General features: G+C 48.4%; 1 protein-coding gene across 2 annotated transcripts in view; it reads left to right on the top strand.

Moving 5' to 3' along the window:
* The window catches only part of LOC141161755 (uncharacterized), a 1,209,981-nt gene that overhangs the window by 458,878 nt on the left and 728,876 nt on the right, over positions 1-22,227 (top strand). For both annotated transcript variants that reach the window (XM_073647047.1, XM_073647037.1), the window contains exon 7: positions 18,014-18,156. In XM_073647047.1, the coding sequence (XP_073503148.1) occupies positions 18,014-18,156 (143 nt within the window). The remainder of the gene's footprint in view (positions 1-18,013; positions 18,157-22,227) is intronic.

The following is a 22,227-nucleotide window of genomic DNA, read 5'->3' as shown; positions in this document are numbered from 1 at the left end:
TGTTACTGGTGCAGTGCTGTGCAGGGCTGAGGGCGCAGATAATGACCAGACAACAAATTAATGGCGGTTTCCTCTATTTTTACTTGCGGTTTTACAGAGCAGATGGGGGCACTGGTAGCAGTTAGTGGTGGAGGCCCGGGCGGCCTGGAAGCAAGTTGGGGGATCCACCTCACCAGGTGGAGTGGTAGGCCTTCCCTCGGTGCTATTCTCTTTGGCCCTGCTGGTTTGTTTCCTCAATCGTATGGCAGGCAGCTCGGGCCTTCCTCAAATGTCGCTCCCACGTGGCGGTGCTGGGCCCTATGATGCTGCTGAGTCGCAGGGCTTCTGGTGTGGCCAGGAGACCTGCAGTCTCCTGCCCTACGGATTTAGCTGCTGGGCCTTCAGTGCCCCACAGCCACGGACTCCGGTGTCCCATTCCTTTGCGCTTCTCTCTGGGTTGAGATTATTCACAGCTCCCCTCCCCAGGTCCTTCCTCATCGCTGTCCTGTCTCCAACTCCTCTCAACTCTCTGCTCTCCCTTGCACTAACTCTGCCTCCAAATTCCAGTTTGAAAGGGGAGGAGCTCCCCTTTCTGGTCTGGAGCCAGGAAAGTGTTGGATGCTGATTAGTGTTGAGCGAGTATGTTCTGTCCGACTATACTCGGGCCGAGCTCCGAGTATTTACAGCTGCTCGATGATGAGCTTGAATCGCTCCCGTGTGTATGATTTGTGACTGTTTGACAGCTTTATTACATGTGAGGAATGTGTAAGAAATAGACATTCCTCCCATGTAATAAAACTGTCAAACAGTCGCAAATCATGCACATGGGAGGGATTTAAGCATATCACCGAGCAGCTGTAAATACTCGGAGTTCGGCCCGAGCGTACTCGGCGAAAGGGTTTAACAGAACATACTCGCTCAACACTAATGCTGATATACCTGAGGGTAGGGGACCCCTCCTTGCTTCCAGGCATGGCATCACCCCCTGTGAGGGAGGCAATGCCAATGTGGCAACCAGACTCCTGGGGTGCCACATTCTCCCCTAGTTAAATTCAGTACTCCCGGACTGAGGACGCCTTTTTGAGTTAAACAATTAACAACAATAACGATGCATATTACAAAAAATTTACAAAGTCACAAAAGGCAAAAATCACAAAAAAACAACAAGAATTGGTAGCAGTCACTGCGGCGCTTAGTCTTTACGCCGCTATCCGAGAATTGTCTTTTTCCGGATACCTGAAGATTGGTTGGTGGGAACCCTCAACCCACTTTGTGTATCATCCCTGGGCGTGGCTGCAGGGCACTCTGTCGGTGGGCCTGGTCTTCGGCCATACCTGCGGTTTATTTTCAAGGCAAAAAATTAACTTTATTCAACATTGTCCTGACCACACCTAGTCCTGTGATCCATTTGTCCATAAACTTAACAACTATATACTTTACATTTTTATTTTATTACGCTTTAGTTCCTCCAGCAGGCAGGGAGCTGACCTTTAGTACTACGGGTTGATCTACGCAGTACACTTGTTGCCAATGACTTACCTGGATTTCTAGTGCCTACCGCTGGTGTAGTGGGTGCACTATTCACTACGCTTCTTGTGGACCTACGCAATACTGATATACCAGATTGCCTTCTGGGAACTACTAAACTCACCATGGGACTGACAGATTCACTGCTCGCAGGGGGTAGATTCATTCGTTCCACTATGGCTGTGGCATCTGTTGCCGGGGCCTTCTGGTCTTCCAGATGTTCTGGAGTCTCTGTGGCTTCCGGTAAGGCTACTTGGGGAAAGGTCAAAACAGGTACCACGATTGCTTGGTTCACCTGCATCCAAGACCGGGGAAATTCTCCAAGGATGGTTTGGACCGCCTCTTCCACCTTTTGTGTGTGCTGGGGGTTGTTTTGGTCTTCCTCTTGGTGTCTCAATTGATCAGGGCATATCTTCAGGTGGTCTCTTGAGACTGCCGCCGAAGTCTCTCCTGCATCTTTACTGATGGAACACTTTGGTGTTGTCGAAATTTGAAGGCAAGACAGTGTATGGCTCAACCTCCCACTGATCATCTAATTTGTGAACTTGACTCTTTCTTTTGAGTACTTGTTCTCCAGGTAACAAGGGAACTGCAGGTGCGTGCTGATTATAAGTTCTTTCTTGCCTCGGTCTCGCCTGGGACAAACTTCTCTCTACACATTCTTGCACCTTGCGGTATTGTTGCTGCCTCTCCGTATCCCAGTCCGCATCTGGCGATGTCGTCTCAGGTGTTAAAACTCCCATGTCTAAGTCAATGGGTAACTTGCCAGGTCTTGCCCTCATCAAGTAGGCGGGTGTACAGTTGGTGTAGTTCACCGGGATGTGGTTATATAGGTCTACCAAATCCAGTAACTTCTCTGGCGACTGGCTGCATTCTTCAAGGGGCAATGTTTTCAACAGGTCTATTACCACCTGGTTCATTTTCTCGCACAACCCGTTGGTTTGGGGATGATACGGCGGCATCCTTATTTTCTTGCAGCCGTATAAGTTACAGATTTCCTGGAACACTTCTGCTTCAAAGGCTGGGCCTTGGTTGGTAAGCACTCGTTCAGGGTAACCGTGCGGGCCACAAAAGTGTTGTTGCAACGCTTTGGCTGCCGTCTTAGCCGTCTGATCACTGGCACTACTACTAGGAACCCGGGATTAGTGGTCTACTATGGCAAGAGCATAGACATAGCCTGACCGACTTGGGGGTAGCTTCACGTGGTCCAAGGCTACCAGTTCAAGTGGTTGTTTGGTGACTATAGGCTGTAGGGGATCCCTCTGGCTATCACTGTCTTTCCGTCTCAGGTTGCATGGGCCACATTCTCGACACCATCTCTCGATTGCGTTCCTCATGCCAACCCAGTAGAATCGCTCACGTGGCAGGACTTCCAACTTCTTCCACCCGAAGTGTCCTGCTCCATCGTGGTACGCCTCTAAGACCATTGGCGTATCCCTCCTCAGGACTACCACCTGCCAGACCAGTTTGTGTGTCCGGGAGTTGATGCTTCTTCGACACAGCTTTCCCTCGTACATGAACAGCTTCTCCTTCCACAACTGTTGGGTTTCCTGTGGAGCATCGAGACCAGGGTGCGAGTCAGCTTGTGTCAGCAACTCCTTTACTTGGCGGACAGCCGGGTTGCTATCCTGCTCCCATCCATGGTGGGGCAATGGGTTAAATGTGGCCTCCCTGTCGGCGGAGCACTTGTCCCTGACACAGAGGGAGCACTGGGTCACCCCATGACGATGGAAATCCGGTAGCTCTATCTCCTCCAGCTATTCCGGGTCTTCTCCCCCATCTGGCAAGTTAGGCATCCTGGACAGCGCATCAGCATTAGCTTTTTTATGCCCTGCCCGATACTTGATGGTAAACTCGCAGTTGGACAGCTGAGCCATCTATCGTTGTTCTAGGGCACCAAGCTTCACAGTCTCGCAGTGCGTCAGTGGGTTGTTATCCGTGAAGACCATAAATCTGGAGGAGGCGAGGTAGTGTTTGAAGCGCTCTGTTACAGCCCAGACTATGGCTAAAAACTCCCAACTTAAAGGAACTATAGTTGTCGGGGTTCCTTTCCGTGGGCCGGAGATTCCTGCTGGCATAGGCAATCACTCTCTCTCTGCTCTGATGTACCTGGGAAAGCACCGCTCCCAATCCCACGTTGCTGGAATCCGTATAGAGTATAAAGGGTTGGCCATAGTCGGGGTAGGCCAGGACTTCGTCTCCCGTAAGAGCCACTTTCAGTCGAGTGAAGGATTCGTCTTCTGGTTTACCCCATTTGAACGGGGGATTCGGGTTCTTGGCCTTTTTGAACTGGCCCACTAAGAGGTCCTGCATGGGTGCCGCTATCTTAGTGAAACCCTTAATGAATCTTCTGTAGTAGCCTACCTGCCCGAGGAAGTGCTGTACTTCCTTGATGGTGGAGGGTCTTGGCCAGTACTTGATCACTGTGACTTTTTCAGGGTCTGGTGCTACACCTTCGGCACTTACCACATGGCCTAGGTACTGCACCTTGGGCTTCAACAGGTGGCACTTGGACGGCTTTACTTTCAGGCCAAAACCAGCAAGGGCCTCGAACACCTCGGCCAGGTGCTCCAGGTGGTCTTTGTATGTCTTGGAGTAGACTATTACGTCTTCCAGGTACAGCAGAACGGTTTCGGAGTTTTTGTGTCCTAGACAACACTCTATTAACCCCAGGAATGTTCCCGGGGCATTGCAGAGCCCGAATGGCATGCAGTTGAATTTGCAGAGGCCCATTAGTGTCGTGAACGCGGTCTTCTCTCTGTCTGCCTCTGCCACGGGAACTTGCCAATACCCACTGGTGAGGTCTAAAATGGAGAAATAGTTAGCGGATCTCAGTGCAGCTAATGATTCCTCAATTCTGGGTAATGGATAGGCGTCCTTATGTGTAATGCGGTTAATCTGCCTATAGTCAACACACATCCTCATTGTACCATCTTTCTTTCTAACGAGGACTAATGGAGCTGCCCAGGGGCTACAACTATCTCTGATCACCCCAGCCTCCTTCATCTCCCGTAACATTCCCTTGGCACATTGATAGTGAGCTGGGGGTACAGGCCGGTACCTCTCTTTAATGGGCGGATGATATCCTGTGGGGATATGATGTTGGACCCCTTTTACCTGCCCAAAGTCTAGTGGGTGTTTGCTAAAGACTCGCTCATATTCTTGGACCACCCAGTACACACCATGCTTTTGGTGCAAAGGGGTGGAGTCGGTGCCTACTTGTAGCTTCTGACACCAATCCTCCTTCTGCCCCTTGGAGCCATTGTCTTCCGCCTGTTTGGACGGAGGCAAGGGTTCCACTGCCTTTATTGTGTTGTTACTGACAGTGAACAGCTTAGTAAGGGTGGCATATCTGGATAAATGGACCCCTTTCTCCCCACAATTCAGGATGCATATCGGTACTCTCCCCTTGCGGACGTCGACTACCCCCCCAGGCTGACAAGCTGGTAGGCCGACTGTAGCATCGGCGTCTCTGCCCTCTGCCAGGCAGAGACACCGTCCCCCTTACTGCCGTGCTCCTGCTCCGGCGTCTTCCGGCTCCCCTGCTGCTGCCGGCGCACGCAGCTTCCCGGCCACTGTGCTTAGGGCACGCGCGCTCCCTCCCTATTAAAGGGGCCGCGCGCACCATCCTAAGGAGTCCCCGTCCAATGGCCGGAGGACTTCTCATATATAAGGCACCTCCTCCAAAATGGAGGTGCCCGTGCAAGGTTGTTGCTCTGTGTGCTAACTTTGCTTCAACCCTCAGGTTCCGCTGCCAGTCTGACTAACAGTCCATACCGCCAGACTGACAACCAGTTCAGCCCAACAGTCTGCTTACAGTCCAGTCCGCCAGTCTGTCTATGGGCTTGGTCAGTCCATCTATCCGGAGCCTTTACTTGCTAGCTGTCTCCGACAGCCGGAACACACTCCAGCCCGACAGTCTGCCTACAGTCCAATGTCTATGGGCTTGGCCAGTCTGCCTATCCGGAGAACTTACTAGTAACCTGTCTTGCTTGTAAGCCAGCCTACCTGGAGGCTCCTGCCTGTTACCTGCCGTGCTTGCCAGCCAGCCTACCTGGAGGCTCCTGCCTGTTACCTGCCGTGCCTGCCAGCCAGCCTACCTGGAGGCTCCTGCCTGTTACCTGCCATGCCTGCCAGCCTGCCTACCTGGAGGCTCCTGCCAGTTACCCGTGGTGTCCACCAGTCTGTCTACCCGAACCACCCGTCTGCCTGCCTGCCATGCTCATCTGCTGTACCGGTCAGTTCTTGCCATCTGACCAGTGGGAGTCACCTGCTTTCATACAAGGTTTGGCCCAGAGTGGCAACTGGTCCCTCTGCTCGGTCCCTCCCTGGTTCATGGAGTCGATTTGAGCCACCGTGCGACCTTGGTCAGTCCGAGTAGATACTTAGTCTCGCCCCTCTGGTCCCTCCTTACACCGCAGCACAGAGGTTCCACCACCCGGATCCGTAACAGTTTTCACGGGCCATGGAACCCGGTGGCCCCCAAGCCCCCTCGCTCTCTGACCTATACCAGGAGGTTTCACGTCAGAGATCCCAACAGGAGACTATCCTTTCTTTACTGCGGACTGTTAACTCATGCCTGGACACGCTGTCCACCCCGTCTGTGCCCATCTCTAGCCGAGCGACACTCGCTTAGGCGACACCTCAACTCAGTGGTGCTATGGCACCCGGCTTAGGACCCCAGCTTTCAGCACCTCCTTGTTTTGCTGGGGACCCCGCTTTATCTCGGGGCTTCATGAACCAGTGCACCCTGCACTTTGAGCTTCTGGCACACCAGTTCACCTCCGACCGGGCCAAGGTGGCATTCATCATGTCTCACCTCACTGGAGAGGCACTGGCATGGCTAAACCCTCTGTGGGAGAAAAGGGATCTCCTGGTGTCCGATCTACAGGCTTTCCTCACTGCCTTCCGGAAGGTCTTCGATGAACCTGGACGAAAATCCTCTACTGCCTCCTCTCTTCTCCACCTCCGCCAAGGGAGTCTCACCGTGGGTCAGTATGCCATACGCTTCCGGACTCTCGCATCTGAACTGGCCTGGAACAACGAGGCCCTGGTGCCCGTCTTCTGGGAGGGTCTTTCCAGACAGATTAAGGATGAGCTAGCCGGTCGGGACATTCCTTCCACCCTGGACGACCTGGTGTCATTGGCTACCCGGATTAACATGCCGTTTTCTGGAACGTGCCAAGGTGACAACCCGGGAGAGAAGATTTCCGCGTCTCGGCCAATTTTCCAAAAGCCAGTCCTGCAACCAACAATTCCCCGGGCACGCTCGCCCGAGCCCATGCAAGTTGACCAAACCAAGATGGCCAAGTCTCGCCTGGAGACACGCCGAGCGGAGGGGAGTTGCTTCTATTGCGGCAGTAAAGAGCATCTGATCCGTTCATGCCCGGTGAAGTCGGGAAACTCCAGTGTCTAGGACCGCTTGGAGAGGTTGTTCTAGGCAAGAGTAAAACCTCTCCATCATTGACTCTATCTGTTTGTATTTTCAGTGGCAAGACCCGCTTCTTTGAGACAGCCCACGTGGAATCTGGAACCGCCGGTAATCTCATCTCACAGGCGGTAGTGGAGCAGTACCAGATTCCTACTATACGTCTGGCTGAACCGTTGGCAGTCGCCTCTTTGGGCGGGAGGCTTCTTCCGGTGAACATCCTGCTCGTTACAGAGCCTGTAACCCTTCAAATGGGAATGCTGCACTCGGAGAAGATCTCCTTTCACGTGCTGTCCAGTCTCTCTTACTCTCTCCTGCTTGGTCTGCCCTGGTTACAGAAACATGAACCCGTCCTGAATTGGAGATTCGGTGAAGTGCTCCGTTGGGGTCAGGAATGCCATGAGTCCTGCCTGATTCCGGTCCGTCCAGCTCGACCTCTGTCTACTCCGGCTAACCTACCTGGTCTACTGGCACCTTACTGGTCCTATGCAGACGTCTTCGACAAGAAGGAAGCAGAGACACTACCACCTCATAGGCCGTATGATTGCCCCATCGACCTGGTACCCGGTGCTTCCCCACCCCGTGGGCATATCTACCCCTTGTCGCTGGCCGAGACTCGGGCCATGTCTGAGTATATCGAAGAAAATCTTGCTAGGGGGTTCATCCAGAAATCTACCTCCCCGGCTGGAGCAGGATTCTTCTTCGTAAAGAAGAAAGATGGCTCACTGCGTCCCTGTATCGATTATAGGGGACTCAACCAGATTACCATCAAAAATAAGTACCCTCTGCCACTCATCCCTGAGCTGTTCGATCGCCTTAAAGGCATGAAGATCTTCACCAAGCTCAATCTTCGTGGGGCTTACAACTTGGTCCGTATCCACCAGGCAGACGAGTGGAAGACGGCATTCAACACCCGGGACAGCCACTATGAATAACGTGTGATGCCTTTCGGTCTCTGTAATGCTCCGGCCATCTTCCAAGAACTAGTTAACGACATCTTCCGTGACCTCTTATATTCGTGCGTGGTGGTATACCTGGACGACTTCTTGGTCTTTTCTCCGGATCTGCCCACACACCAAAGGGATGTTCGTCAGGTTCTGCTTAGGCAGAATCACCTATACGCAAAATTTGAGAAATGCCTCTTCGAGCAGACCTCTCTTCTGTTCCTGGGCTATATTATTTCAAAGACTGGTCTACGGATGGACCCCTAGAAAGTCTCTGCCGTCTTAAAGTGGCCCCGACCGAAGGGGTTGAAGGCGATTCAGCGGTTCCTTGGCTTCGCTAATTATTACCGCCTCTTCATCCCGCATTTCTCCTCCCGGACTGCTCCCATCTCTGCGCTCATCCCTAAGTGAGAAAATCCCAGGGAATGGACTTCCGAAGCGAAGGAGGCCTTCGTCTCCTTAAAACAAGCCTTCTCTTCTGCCCCGATGCTGCACCATCCAGATTGCAACAAACAGTTCTTTCTGGAGGTTGATGCTTCCTCCTCCGGAGCCGGAGCGGTGCTCACCCAGAAATCTCCGCCCGGGAGAATGGTAACCTGCGGCTTCTTCTCCAAGCTCTTCTCCTCGTCCAAGCGCAACTACTCCATAGGAGATCGAGAACTGCTAGCCATCAAATTGGCACTGGAGGAGTGGTGTTACCTGCTGGAGGGGGGTCTGCACCCGGTGGTCATCTACACTGACCACAAAAACCTGGCCTATTTACAAAACGCTCAAAGACTCAATCCGCGTCAGGCCTGGTGGTCTCTGTTCTTCATCTGATTCTGCTTTACCCTACATTACCGCCCTGCGGACAAGAACATTAAAGCCGACGCTTTGTCCCGATCTTTCCTGTCTTCCGGCCAAGAGGGGGATCCTATGCATATCATCGACCCCTCCAAAGTGATGACTGTGGCTCCGTTGGACCTATCTCGTCTTCCACCCGGTAAGACTTTTGAAGCGGTTCTGGATCATAAGAAGGTTCTTCGCTGGGGCCATTCATCCAAACTAGCCGGCCATGCTGGCCCGAGGAAGACCTTCCTGCTCATTGCCCGGCATTACTGGTGGCCTTACCTGCGCAAGGATGTTGTAGATTTCTTCACGGCTTGTTCCTCCTGTGCCCGTAACAAGGTTCCAAGACTTCTTCCAGCCGTCTCCTGCCTCTCCCCTTACCTGCCGCTCCGTGGCAACACATTGCTATGGACTTTATTACGGATCTCCCTGTTTCTGCCGGTTGTACTGTCATTTGGGTGGTCGCTGACCGCTTTTCTAAAATGGCCAACTTTATCCCTCTGCCTGGTCTCCCATCCGCATCAGTGCTGGCTAAGGACTTCATACATCACATCTTTCGTCTCCACGGCCTACCCCTCCACATTGTGTCTGATCGCAGTGTCCAGTTTACTTCGCGATTCTGGAGAGCTACGTGTAAGCTGCCGGATGTCTCCTTGGATTTCTCCTCTGCTTATCATCCTCAGTCCAATGGTCAACCAGATCCTTACCAGCTTTCTCCGGCACTTCGTCAACGCTCACCATAACGATTGGGTTGAGCTCCTACCATGGGCTGAGTTCTCCTATAACAACCATGAGAGCGAGTCTTCTTCCAAATCTCCGTTCTTTATGCTCTACGGTCAACACCCCTGGATTCCGTTTACCGTCTCCGCTTCAGTGGACAATCCTGCCGCGGAGTCTCTGGTCAGCGAGTTTTCTACCATTTGGGAGCACACTAGATCCGCACTTCTTCTGTCCTCCAAGTGGATGAAGAAACATGCCGATAAGAGACATCTGGATCCACCTCTATTCTGTACTGGAGACAGGGTCTGGCTCTCCTCCAAACAAGTTTGTTTCAAAATACCATCATATAAGTTGGGTCCGCGGTTCATCGGTCCATTTGAAGTTCTCAACCAAATCAATCCCATGGCCTACAAGCTAAAACTCCCGGCCACCTTACGGATCCCCAACTTCTTCCACGTATCTCTCCTCAAACCAGTTGTTCTTAATTCTTTTTCTGACACTCTAGGTACCATCCCAGCTCCGCTCTCCGCTGAGGATGTCTATGAGGTAGAGAACTTTCTGGCCACCAAAAGGGTTAAGAGGAAAAACCTTTTTTCTTGTGGATTGGAAGGGGTTTGGCCCAGAGGAAAGGTCCTGGGAACCCAGGGAGCACATCCAGGCTCCTCTTCTCCTCAAAGAATTTCTTGCAGGCCTAAAGAAGGGGGGGCGTAAAGGGGGGGGGTTACTGTAGCATCGGCGTCTCTGCCCTCTGCCAGGCAGAGGCGCTGTCCCCCTTTCCGCCGCTCTCCTGCTCTGGCGTTTTCCGGCTGCCCTGCTACTACTGCCGGCGCGCGCAGCTTCCCGGGCACTGTGCTTAGGGTGCGCTCCCTCCCTCTAAAAGGGGCCGCATGCGCCGTCCTAAGGAGTCCCCAGCCAATGGCCGGAGGACTTCTCATATATAAGGCACCTCCTCCAAAATGGAGGTGCCCGCGCAAGGTTGTTGCTCTGTGTGCTAACTTTGCTTCAGCCCTCAGGTCCCGCTGCCAGTCTGACTACCAGTCCAGTCCGCCAGACTTACTACCAGTCCAGTCCGCCAGTCTGTCTATGGGCTTGGCCAGTCCGTCTATCTGGAGCCTTTACTTGCTACCTGTCTCCGCCAGCCGGAACACACTCCAGCCCGCCAGTCTGCCTATGGTCCAACCCGCCAGTCTGTCTATGAGCTTGGCCAGTCTGACTACCTGGAGAACTTACTAGTAACCTGTCTTGCCTACCTGGAGGCTCCTGCCTGCTACCTGCCATGCCAGCCAGCCTACCTGGAGGCTCCTGCCTGTTACCTGCCATGCCTGCCAGCCTGCCTACCTGGGGGCTCCTGCCTGTTACCTGCCGTGCCTACCAGCCTGCCTACCTGGAGGCTCCTGCCAGTTACCCGTGGTGTCCACCAGTGTGTCTACCTGGACCACCCGTCTGCCTGCCGTGCTCATCTGCTGTACCGGTCAGTTCCTGCCATCTGACCCATGGGAGTCACCTGCTCTCATACAAGGTCTGGCCCAGAGTGGCACCTGGTCCCTCTGCTCGGTCCCTCCCTGGTTCACGGAGTCGATTGAGCCGCCATGCGACCTTGGTCAGTCCGAGTAGATACTTAGTCACGCCCCTCTGGTCCCTCCTTGCACCGCAGCGCAGAGGTTCCACCACCCGGATCCGTAACACCTACTATCAGAGTACACGAGTTCTACCAGGGCCTTTATAATCTTGACGTCTGAAACCGATTGCTGCCAGACACCATATTAACATTTCACTCCTAGGGGGCATTGCAGTGGGGAATGGATCACTCATTCTGACACTGCCGACTTTTCCACCAGACAGCTCTACCTGTTGTCTCTGCGTCTGGGCTTTGATCTCCTTCTGCAGAACTCGCTGCTGACTAGAACTGGAAGTCTCTGCGACCTGTTGCATCAAAACAATAATTTCCCCAAGACAGTTCTCTATCACATTAGTGCCTAAGGTTATCATAGGGTGGCTTTCTCGGCCATCAATATCTACAATAATCAACCCTTGCGATGGCAATTCTACTCGGCCAACCTTTATGGTCACCTCTTTATACCCCACCTGAGGCAAGGGCTGACCATTGCTGGCATAGATGTTAAGATGTTCATCTGGACAGCAGGTAATGTCTGAATCAGTCCAGTATCATTTATAAAGGATATATGGCATCGTCACCTGGGACCCAGTGTCCAGTAACGCGTTCATCGGGATGCCATCAAGCACGACAGGTAGAACCAGTCTTCCTCCCACGTACTTGTCTCACCAGCTTTGTGGGCCTGGGTGTCTTACTCCTGGGGGGTTGAACCTCTGCCCCAGGGGTTGCTCTTTTAAATTGCAGAATCTCGCGATGTGCCCCGCCTTTTGACAGCGGAGACAAATGGGTTGTCCGCTCTGGTCGTAGCGATCGCTATTTCTCCCTCTGGTCGGTGGAATCCTTCTCTGCCGTCGCCATGGGACGTCATCTGGACTGCAAGCCAGCTGGATCCTTTTCTTTGGAGACACTTGCATGGTCTGCACGGTTTTGGTTAGTGTAGCCATACTTTTGGTCAGCTCCTGGACCTGAAGGCGTAGGTCTGCAGACGGGTCATTATCTAGGGTCTGCGCGTCAGCCTCCACAGGTGCCAGGGAAAAGGACGCCACCTCCTGGTAGTATGTGATAGCCGGTCATCGGGGTGCTTTGCCACTTGGGATTGACTCTCACAGCACCCGGATGGCCCGGTCTTTAAATTGCGCAAAGTCCAGATCAGGGTTTTGCAGAGCCATAATGCGCAGCTGTGTCCGGTGAGTGCCAGACAGGAGCCCCTCAATAAACTGTTCGGTTAGCAATCTGTCCTCCTCTCGCACACTGTCGGGGTCTACCTGTTTAATGGCCCGCAGCTCCCCCTGCACGTTTAGAGCATAGTCCCGTACACTGTCCTGCACCCTTTGTTTGCACCCGTAGAACTTCATTTTAATCTCCGCTGCTGTGCGGGTGTCAAAGGTATCCTTCAACCTGGTCAGAATTTGCTTAACAAAGCTTTTGTCCCTGCCCGGCCAGGATTTCACCTCCCTCTGGGCTGCACCTATTAGCTGGCCTATAAGGATGCTGACTTTCTGTTCCTCAGACATGAGATACACTTGGAACAAACTGCGCAGTCTCTCCTCAAATTTGCTCAGGGTGTGCGGCTCCCCTGAGTACTGAGGCCACCACGCCGCCCCTGGGATATACGGCATGGATAACGGCATCACAGTGGCGATGGCTGCGCCTGCGGCTGGATCCTCTCCCAGGTTGGGCATCTTCCTCCCCCCTAGTGAACCTCAGCCAGGTCCTGCTGATGTACCAGCCTGCTGCTCTGCAGGCGAGAGGGATCGCTTACCCAGCGGTTACGGATCTGGGCTTCCTGCTTCCCCTCGGCTGACGGCAGATGACGTGATGATACAGTTCAGCAGAGTCTATGGCACACCGTACCTGGTTATACCGGGCTTCGTTAATCCTGTTTGTGACGCCAAGTTGACGCGCCCCCTAGGGCCGTGGGGTACTCGGTAGCCGGGCCGGTCGGTGCTGGGGATGTCACGTGGCAGTGACCTGGTCCGTGGCCCCTGGCGGTCAAGTAAAGGGGAATAAAGTTTCTGAGATAATAATGTTCGTGACGCCACCTGTGGTATGCGGCTATGTGGGGCCGCCGCTGCGGTGCAGATCCACTGGAGCTGATGGTGACGCAGCAGAGTTGGTTCAGCTCTCCACAGGCAGAGCTGAGCTCCAGGGCAGTGTAGTTGATGATTTGATGAGGTATATGTTACTGGTGCAGTGCCGTGCAGGGCTGAGGGCGCAGATAATGACCAGACAACAAATTAATGGCGGTTTCCTCTATTTTTACTTGCGGTTTTACAGAGCAGACTGGGGCACTGGTAGCAGTTAGTGGTGGAGGCCCGGGCGGCCTGGAAGCAAGTTGAGGGATCCACCTCCCCAGGTGGAGTGGTAGGCCTTCCCTCGGCGCTATTCTCTTTGGCCCTGCTGCTTGAAGCTGTGCTGCGACCCTCGTCCCTGAGTAAAACGTTTGTTTCCTCACCAGCACCGCCACATGGGAGTGACACTTGAGGAAGGCCCGAGCTGCCAGCTTGTTCAAAGCTCCCCTCACCAGGTCCTTCCTCGTCGCTGTCCTGTCTCAAACTCCTCTCAACTCTCTGCTCTCCCTTGCACTAACCCTGCCTCCAGATTCCAGTATCAAAGGGGAGGAGCTCCCCTTTCAGGTCTGGAGCCAGGAAAGTGTTGGATGCTGATATACCTGATTAGGGGATCCCTTCTTGCTTCCAGGCATGGCATCACCCCCTGTGAGGGAGGCAATGCCAGTGTGGCAACTGGACTCCTGGGGTGCCACACATATATTTAACTATTTATGCATTATCTATCCATATTGATAGATTAGATAGATGGATAATAAATAGATAATAGGTCGATAGATATATGGAAATAGATAATAGATATATGGATAGCTGGATGGAAAGGTATAAATATGTGATATATATAATCCATGCTTTGCGTGTGTACCTTACTGTTCATGTAATTTATTAATGAGGAAATTTCTGAAGATAAAAAGGGCATGGGGTCCCACGTAATTTTATTAACAGTTATTTTGTCTTATTTGATTGTTTCACAATAAAAAGAAAACTAAATGTTCACAGTTGCTGGCATATTATTTACACGAACTGATATAAACCCTCAAAAAAACAGTGAAATTCAAGATTGCAAAACACAAAAAAATGCCAATGGGGTGAATACTTTTGCAATCCACTGTATGTATGTAAACCTGGCATTTAGCACTAGCAGTGTACTATTTACAATGTGCCTTTGAGTTACGGTTTACTTCATTGCATTGCTTTATTAGGTACAGTCATGGACGTAGGTGTTGGCACTCTTGAAATTATTCCAGAGAATGAAATATTTCTCCCAGAAAATTGCAATTACACATGTTTTGTTATACACATGTTTATTTGCTTTTGAACAACACAAAAAAACCTGAGAAAAGAATGCAAACTGAACATTGTCATCTTTCCAAAATTGTGGATACCCTATAAACAACTTTATTTTAAGCATGTAATGCTCAGTGAAATTCACCTGTTGCAAGTAACAGGTGTGGGCAATATGAAAATCACCTGAAACCAGAAAAAAAGAGAAGTTGACTCAATCTTTGCATTGTGTGTCATGCTATGCATGGAGAAGAGAAAGAGGAAAATAAAACCATCTGAAGACTTGAGAACCCAAATTGTTGAACAATATCAACAAAGTCCATCTCCAAAGATCTTGATGTTCTTTTACCCACCGTATGCAACATAATCAAAAAGTTTACAACCCATGGAACTGTAGCTAATCTCCCTAGACGTGGATGGCTGAGAAAAATTGATGAAAGGTTGCAATGCAGGGTAGTCCTAATGGTGGATAACCAGCCTCAATCAAGTTCCAAAGAAATTCAAGCTGTCCTGCAGCTTCAGGATGCATCAGTGTCAGTGCGAACTATCCATCACCTTTAGAATTAAATAAAATGCTTTGGCAGGAGACCCAGGAGGACCCCACTGCTGACAGAGACATTATAAAGCTCAACTGCAGTTTGCCAAAATGTACGTGAGTAAGCCAAAATCCTTCTGGAAAAGCATCTTATGAGACCAAGATGAGACCAAGATACAGCTTTTTAGTAAAGCACATCATTCTACTGTTTACTCAAAATGGAATGAGGCCTACAAAGAAACGAACACTGTACCTACAGTCAAATATAGTGGATGTTCAGAGATATTTTGGGGTTATTTTGTTGCCTCTGCCACTGGGTGCCTTGACTGCGTTCAAGACATCATGAAATGATGAAATGTGAAGACTACCAAAAGATTTTGGATCGCAATGTAGTGCCCAGTGTCAGAAAGCAGAGTTTGTGTCCTAGGTCATGGATCTTCCAGCAGGACAATGGCTCAAAAGAAATACTTTAAGAAGCACCCAGAAATGTATGGAAACAATGCACTGGAGAGTTTTGAAGTGGCCAGCAGAGAGTCTGGACCTAAAACCCATTGAACACCTGAAAATTGGTGTTGGGAGAAGGCGCTCTTCCAGCTTGAGACCTGGAGCACTTTACAAAGGAAGAATGGTCCAAAATTTAATTTGAGAGTTGTAAGAAGCTTGTTGATCTTTAACCCCTTTCTCACAAGAGACGTATCCATACATCCCTGTGGCCTGGTACTTACCGACATGGAACATATGGATATGTCTAGGCGATTTTGCACACACAGAGGCTGTGCGTGCGTGTTCACAGCCGGGTGTCAGCTGATTCTGAGAGCTGACACCTGTCCCTCTATATTTTCTCCTGTTACCATTGTGAAAATTAAAAAAAAATGACACTAAGAGCATTTTTGTGGGAATAATGTGAAATTTTTATTTTCACGGCTCAATGTTATAAACTTCTGTGAAGCACTTGAGGGTTTAAGCTGCTCACCACATATCTAGATAAGTTCCCTGAGGGGTCTAGTTTCCAAAATGGTGTCACTTGTAGGGGGTTTCCACTGTTCAGGCACATCAGGGGCTCCCCATATGCTATATGGCATCAGCTAATTATTCCAGAAAATTTTACATTCAAAAAGTCAAACAGTTCTCCTTCCCTTCCGAGCCCTGCCGTGTACCCAAACAGGGATTTTCCCCACGTATGGGGTATTGGAATGCTCAGGAACAATTGCACAACAAATTTTGTAGTCCATTTTTTTTCTGTTACCCTTGCAAAAATAAAAAAAATTGGGTCTAATGTAAAACTTTTGCGAAAAAATGTTTAAATATTCATTGTTTTCTTCCACATTCCAAAAATTCCTGTGAAGCACCTGAAGGGTTAATAAACTTCTTGAATGTGGTTTTGAACACCTTATGGGGTTCAATTTTTAGAATGGAGTTGCTTTTGGGTATTTTCTGTCATAAAGGCCCCCCAAAGTCACTTCAAATGTGAGGTGGTCCCTAAAAAGAAAATGGTTTAGTAAATGTGGTTGGAAAAATGAGAAATCACTGGTCAACTTTTAACCCTTATAACTTCCTAACCCCAAAAAATGTTGTTTCAAAAATTGTGCTGATGTAAAGTAGACATGTGGGAAATGTTATTTATTAACTATTTTGTGTGACAAATCTCTCCGATTTAAGGGCATAAGAATTTAAAGTTTAAAAATTGCAAAATTTTCAAAATTTTTGCCAAATTTCCATTTTTTTTCACAAATAAACGCAAGTCACATCAAATAAATTTTGTCATTATAATGAAGTACACTATGTCACGAAGAAACAATTCCCGATTCAGTGGGATCCGTTGAAGCGTTTGAGTTATTACCTGAAAAGTGACACTAGTCAGAAATATAAAATTTGGCCTGGTCATTAAAGTGCAAATATTCTTGGGAGGTAAAGGGGTTAAAGAAAGCGATTTAATTGCAGTTATTTATTTCAAAGGGTGTGCATCCAAATATTAAGTTGAGGGTGACAACAATTTTGTCTGGCCCATTTTTGGGGTTTTGTATGAAATTGTCAATTAGCTTATTTTTGTAGTTGTTCCAATACACAGAAATGAAATAAACATGTGTATAACAAAACATGTGTAATTGCAATAATTTTCTGGGAGAAATACTTCATTTTTAGGAACAATTTAAAGGGTGCCATCACTTTCGGCCATGACTGTATGTTTAATGCATTTATATGTGTGAGCTCTGATTAAAGTTGAGGTGATGTGACTGAGAACTGAATAGTGATGTCAGTCCTATAAGTGTATATGTTAGATGCTCCTCGCATGAAAAAAGTCCTAAGCAGGATCTCATCTGGTTACAAAAATGACTGAGCCACAGGTAATTAAAAGCAATCTTTTTCAGCTTTACCAATTAAATTTTAATACACTTAAAGAGGTTGTCTGGATACTCTGTAAAATAAAAAAACTCAGCAGGTACTTATTCTCAAGTGGAGTCCAATTCTGGCTCCCACCGCTGTTTCGGTTCTCAGTTTTTTGGCTGTAGTAGTGCCATCATGTCAACAATGTGTATCACTGGTCTTGCTAGTTACAGAGCTCATCGCTCATACACTGAGATCAGTGGTGTGGGAAATTATCCTCAGCACAACCACTGAGCTCCCTGCATGAGCCGTTGACCTCAGTGACTGGCAAGAGCAGTGACCTAAACTGTTGACATGATGTCACCACTGCAGCTAAAACACTGGGACCAGAGCAGCGTCAGAGATCCAGCACTGGACAGTGAGAAACTTCTGAGCTTGTCATTTTAGGTATTTAACAAAGTTTGTGTCCCAGTCTTCAGAAAATTAACAACCCCTTTTAAGTTTTTGGTGATATGGCTAGGTCAGCGGGAATCTTGGGGCAACACCATAAGTGCATCAAAGTCCCCTAGCACAATGGATAACAGGCTGTTCCTTTTCTGCCAGATGTCAGAAGCACCCAATCAGAGCAGTCAGGCTGAATTTGTGCAGCTCAGCATGTTGAGGGTATTTTAGTGTCTATAGCAGCCTAAAGTAAATATCATTTATAAAACGTATTGATTAATGCATAAGGTTTTTTATTTTTTATTCAATTATTCACAGGAAAGACATTCCAGTAGCATATGAGTCTACAACAAAATGTATTATTCATTTGCGATATGGAACTCTTTATGAAATGAGAGTGGAATATTTTAAGAAATCTGAGCTACAGGAGCAACTTTACGAGCTTGTCACAATGGGAGAAGGTAACATTGTTTTTATTTAATAACTTCATCATCCTGCCATATCCTCATGAGTTTTTCAAAATAGTTTGCATACTATTGTTAATCAAGTGTGTGTATTTCTGCAAATGTAGATTATAATATGGTATTCTTGTTATTTTTTTGCATAATCAACAGATGACATCACCTCTCTAAAACTTTATCTGCAATGCGGTTTAAGAAATAACATGCATAAGCATGTCCGATACACATTAAAAAAGCAGCCATAGAGTGTCCGGGAACCTTCCCCCACACTTTTCTTAGCCAGGGCTGCTTCTCGGCAGGTTTGGACGGGCCCACCAGAGAACCGGAGACTCCTCTGGTGGGCCCTGGCTTCTCCTTCAGGATATTTCATAGTGCCGAGGTGAGGCCATGATGATGATAGAGGCCACCATCTGCTTAATTTTCTGTTACTTGGAATGCAAGCGCAAGTATGCAGCCAGCCACCCACCCACCCACAGGCCGCAACACTAAACTGCCTGATTTCTGGGCAAATAATCCCCAAAAATTTTTTTAGCCCCAAAATTTCAAGAGCACTTCCATATAAACCATTATAAACCTATAAACGACTTGGAAGATTAGCACCAGTATAATAAAACATGAAGTTTTTATTGACATACTTAAAATACAACATAAAATACATAAAAAGTGGGAAGGAAGCTAGAACAGAAAAGAAATACACAAGCCAGTTAGAACATGATATATCCACCATATAGAGCAAGTGCTCAAAATCACTGAACCATAATTATGTTGATTCAATATATCGAATTATAAGATTGAGGAATGTATCAAAATCAAATCACATAAAGTGCCATTAGCTATAGTGCAAATCAGCTACCATTTAAATAAAGTGCAATTAATAGTGCAAAGAGAGTAAGCACCACCTTGAGGCCACAAATAACTGCAAGTGCAGAAAATAAAACACATAAAATGCATATGAACAACTGTGCAAACAATCTACAATTATAAGGTGCAATTGATAGTGCAAGTAATGCAAGCCACAGATATTGCAAGTGCAAAATATACTTTATACACAGTGTATATGAACCAGTGTGCAAATAAGCTGCCATATTTATATAAAGTGCAATCAATGAAATCACATAATGCAAATTAATAGTGCAAAGAGAATAAGCACCACCTTAAGGCCACAAATACTGCAGGTGCAGGGAAAAAAAAAAAAAAAAAATTAAAAAAAATATACATAAAATGCATATGGGCAACTGTGCAAAAAGAGGCTACAATTAAAAGGTGTAATTGATAGTGCAAGTAATGCAAGCACCTTCTCAAGGCCACAGATATTGCAAGTGCATAATATAACTTTTATACACAGTGCATATGAACCAGTGTGCAAACATATATAATGATTTATTATTAATGATTAATAGAGATGAGCGTTGTTCGACTCGAACTGTTCGCCAATCTCAAATTCGAGCGGTTTTGGGCGGTGTTCGAGCCGTTCGGCGAACACGAACGATTTGAGAAAAATTCGGCTGTTCGAGGTTATGTTCGATAACTGTTCGTGCACCAAAATCATAACTGGATTTTTTCTCAGTAATGATGAAAATTAATGTTAATAAGCAGTTTGAGTGTACAGCAGGGCGGGGGGAGGGGCAGGGGATGGATCTCTGCAGGAATAATGAAGATCTCCATTTTTTTTTCTCTTTCCCGCATTTACAGTGGGGAGGTGCAATCTGTCAGCCTATCAGCAGCGCACACACGGAGCGAAGTGCTTTTTTTCACACAAGCAAGGGCATGTGTCATTGGCAGTGTATGTCACATGTCCTTGCCCTATAAGACCAAGCCATTTTCCCCGTCACCACCATTTTCTCACTGCTGCAGCTGCGTGTTAGACGGCACCGGTGTTGCTGCGTGCGCTATACCTTGTTAATTTCAAGCCAATTTTCGCACAAATCTACAGATAGCTTGGGAGTAGGGAATAGTTGTGATTGCAGTCCTTTTAAGGACTAGGTTACAGCATTTCCTACGACTTTTATCAGGCAGGTCTGTGCTCTTAAATAGATAGGTTGTGGGAGTAAAGACTAATTGTAATTGCAGTCCTTTTCAGGACTAGGTTACATTAGTTCCTATCAGTTTTTGCCAGGCAGGTCTGTGCCAGTGCTGTGCAAGTTTTTTTCACAGCATTTGGCTGAATCTAGCAAAGCTAATCCTTTTTGGCCTATTGCAGAGTGTGTTAGTCAGTGGAGTAGCCTATCTGTGTTGAAAGATATACCACCTGTGTATAGAATACCAAGTGACCTAGTGAAGTAAAATCTTTTGGGCATAGCATCATTCTATTAGTCCATCTATACTGACCTCCATCAGGTTGCAAACTGAATATAATTTTTTTCTGCATCTAGCTCTGAAAAAATATTTGGCCTTCTAGCAGTGTGTGGGACTTGTTCTATTAGTCCATCTATACTGACCTCCATCACGTTGCAAATTCAAAATAATTTTTTGTCTGCATCTACCTCTGAAAAAATATTTGGGCTTCTAGCTGTGTGTGGGACTTGTTCTATTAGTCCATCTATACTGACCTCCATCAGGTTGCAAATTGAATATAATTTTTTTCTGCATCTAACCCAGCCAATAGTTTTGGCCTAATACCACAGTTTGGCCACTCAGCTCTGCTCGGTTCCCATCCATTGTTTTTTTGTGCAAACAACTCCAGAGTTGTGAATTAGTTAACCACCAAAATGAGTGGAAAAAGGCCTGCTGCTGGTGGAAAGGGGAATAGGCGTGTTCGGAAGGGGAAAAAAGGTTGTGTCCGTGGGGTAGGTGTTAAAGCAACAGTAACATCTGCAGAAGAAAGACCATCTTCCTGCCAAACTAAAATGTCTACTTCTTTTAGCGGACAATGTGATAAGATCCCTTTCTTACGGCCACGCCAATCGCTACAAATTCCAGATGAGGCACAAAAACAGCAGGTGCTTCAACGGATATCAAGTGTTCCTTTAAGTGGGCTCTCCTGCACATCAACTTCAACATCACAAATACTCCAGTCCTCAAAGGTGTCACCCCAATCGCACTTGCTTCCTCACAGCTCCCAAATCTCCAGCTGCCCGTCTGAGTATGAGGTAGAACAGATGGTTGAGTCTGCAGAGCTGTTTACTCATACTATAGCCTGGGAATCAGAGGTCGACTCCAGCGCTTCTGTGAATCCAGACGAGGAAATGATCTGCACTGATGCCCAGAATCTTTATGAGTCGGATCCAGGACCAGACACAGAAGGTTCTGACCATAATGTAGACCCTCATTCCCAAACTGTAACTCCTGTTGGTGGAGACAATGAGGAAGACGATGATGAGACTCAAATACCTGATTGGAGCGACAACTTTAGTTTTTTGTCAGGGCAGGAACAGGTTGGCTCTGAGGACGACGGGTGTGATAACGCACAGGGTGATGATGATGAGGTTGGAGATCCCATTTACTGTCAACCCACAGTCAGCCAAGAGATGAGGTCAGCAGAGGAGGTGGAGGAGGATGCTAGTGACGACGAGGTCAGGTTGCGCCTTCCTGGACAGAGACGTAGTACTGGAAGCACGTCAACAACTGCATCCTCAAACACAACTCTGCCTCTCACCACAAGTCGTGGTGGCTCTTCAGGTCGCATGGGTGCTAAGCCTTGCATAGCCTGGGCATTATTTCAGATCGATAAAGATGACCCAACTCATGTTATCTGTAACATTTGTCAGCAAAAGCTAAGTAGAGGCCAAAAAATACATAGTTTGAGTACTTCATGCATGAACCGGCACATGGACATGAAGCATAAGTTGCAGTGGGAAGCTCACTGTGCTACAATGCGGCCTAGCCGGCCGGGCCAACCACCGTCTGCCATATCTTGTGCATCCGCGGCCTCTTCATCCTCTGTGACTGGGGGGACAGCAGTCACACCTGTTTTGGGGCGCAGACTTGCCACCTCTTTACTCGCAACAGCCAGCGTGATTGGCAGGTCATCATTATCTTTGGAGGTGGTAACACCAGCTGGTGTTGAGCGCTGTCCGACATCGATAGCACCACCTTTGGATCAAGGCAACCTAACATGTCCGCCTGCATCTT

Source organism: Phyllobates terribilis, unplaced genomic scaffold (assembly GCF_046119375.1).
Source record: "Phyllobates terribilis strain yellow unplaced genomic scaffold, ASM4611937v1 Scaffold_1__5_contigs__length_1240528914, whole genome shotgun sequence".
NCBI lineage: Eukaryota > Metazoa > Chordata > Amphibia > Anura > Dendrobatidae > Phyllobates > Phyllobates terribilis.
The sequence above is the reverse complement of the archived record's forward strand: the minus strand, read 5'-3'. Positions and strand labels throughout refer to the sequence as shown.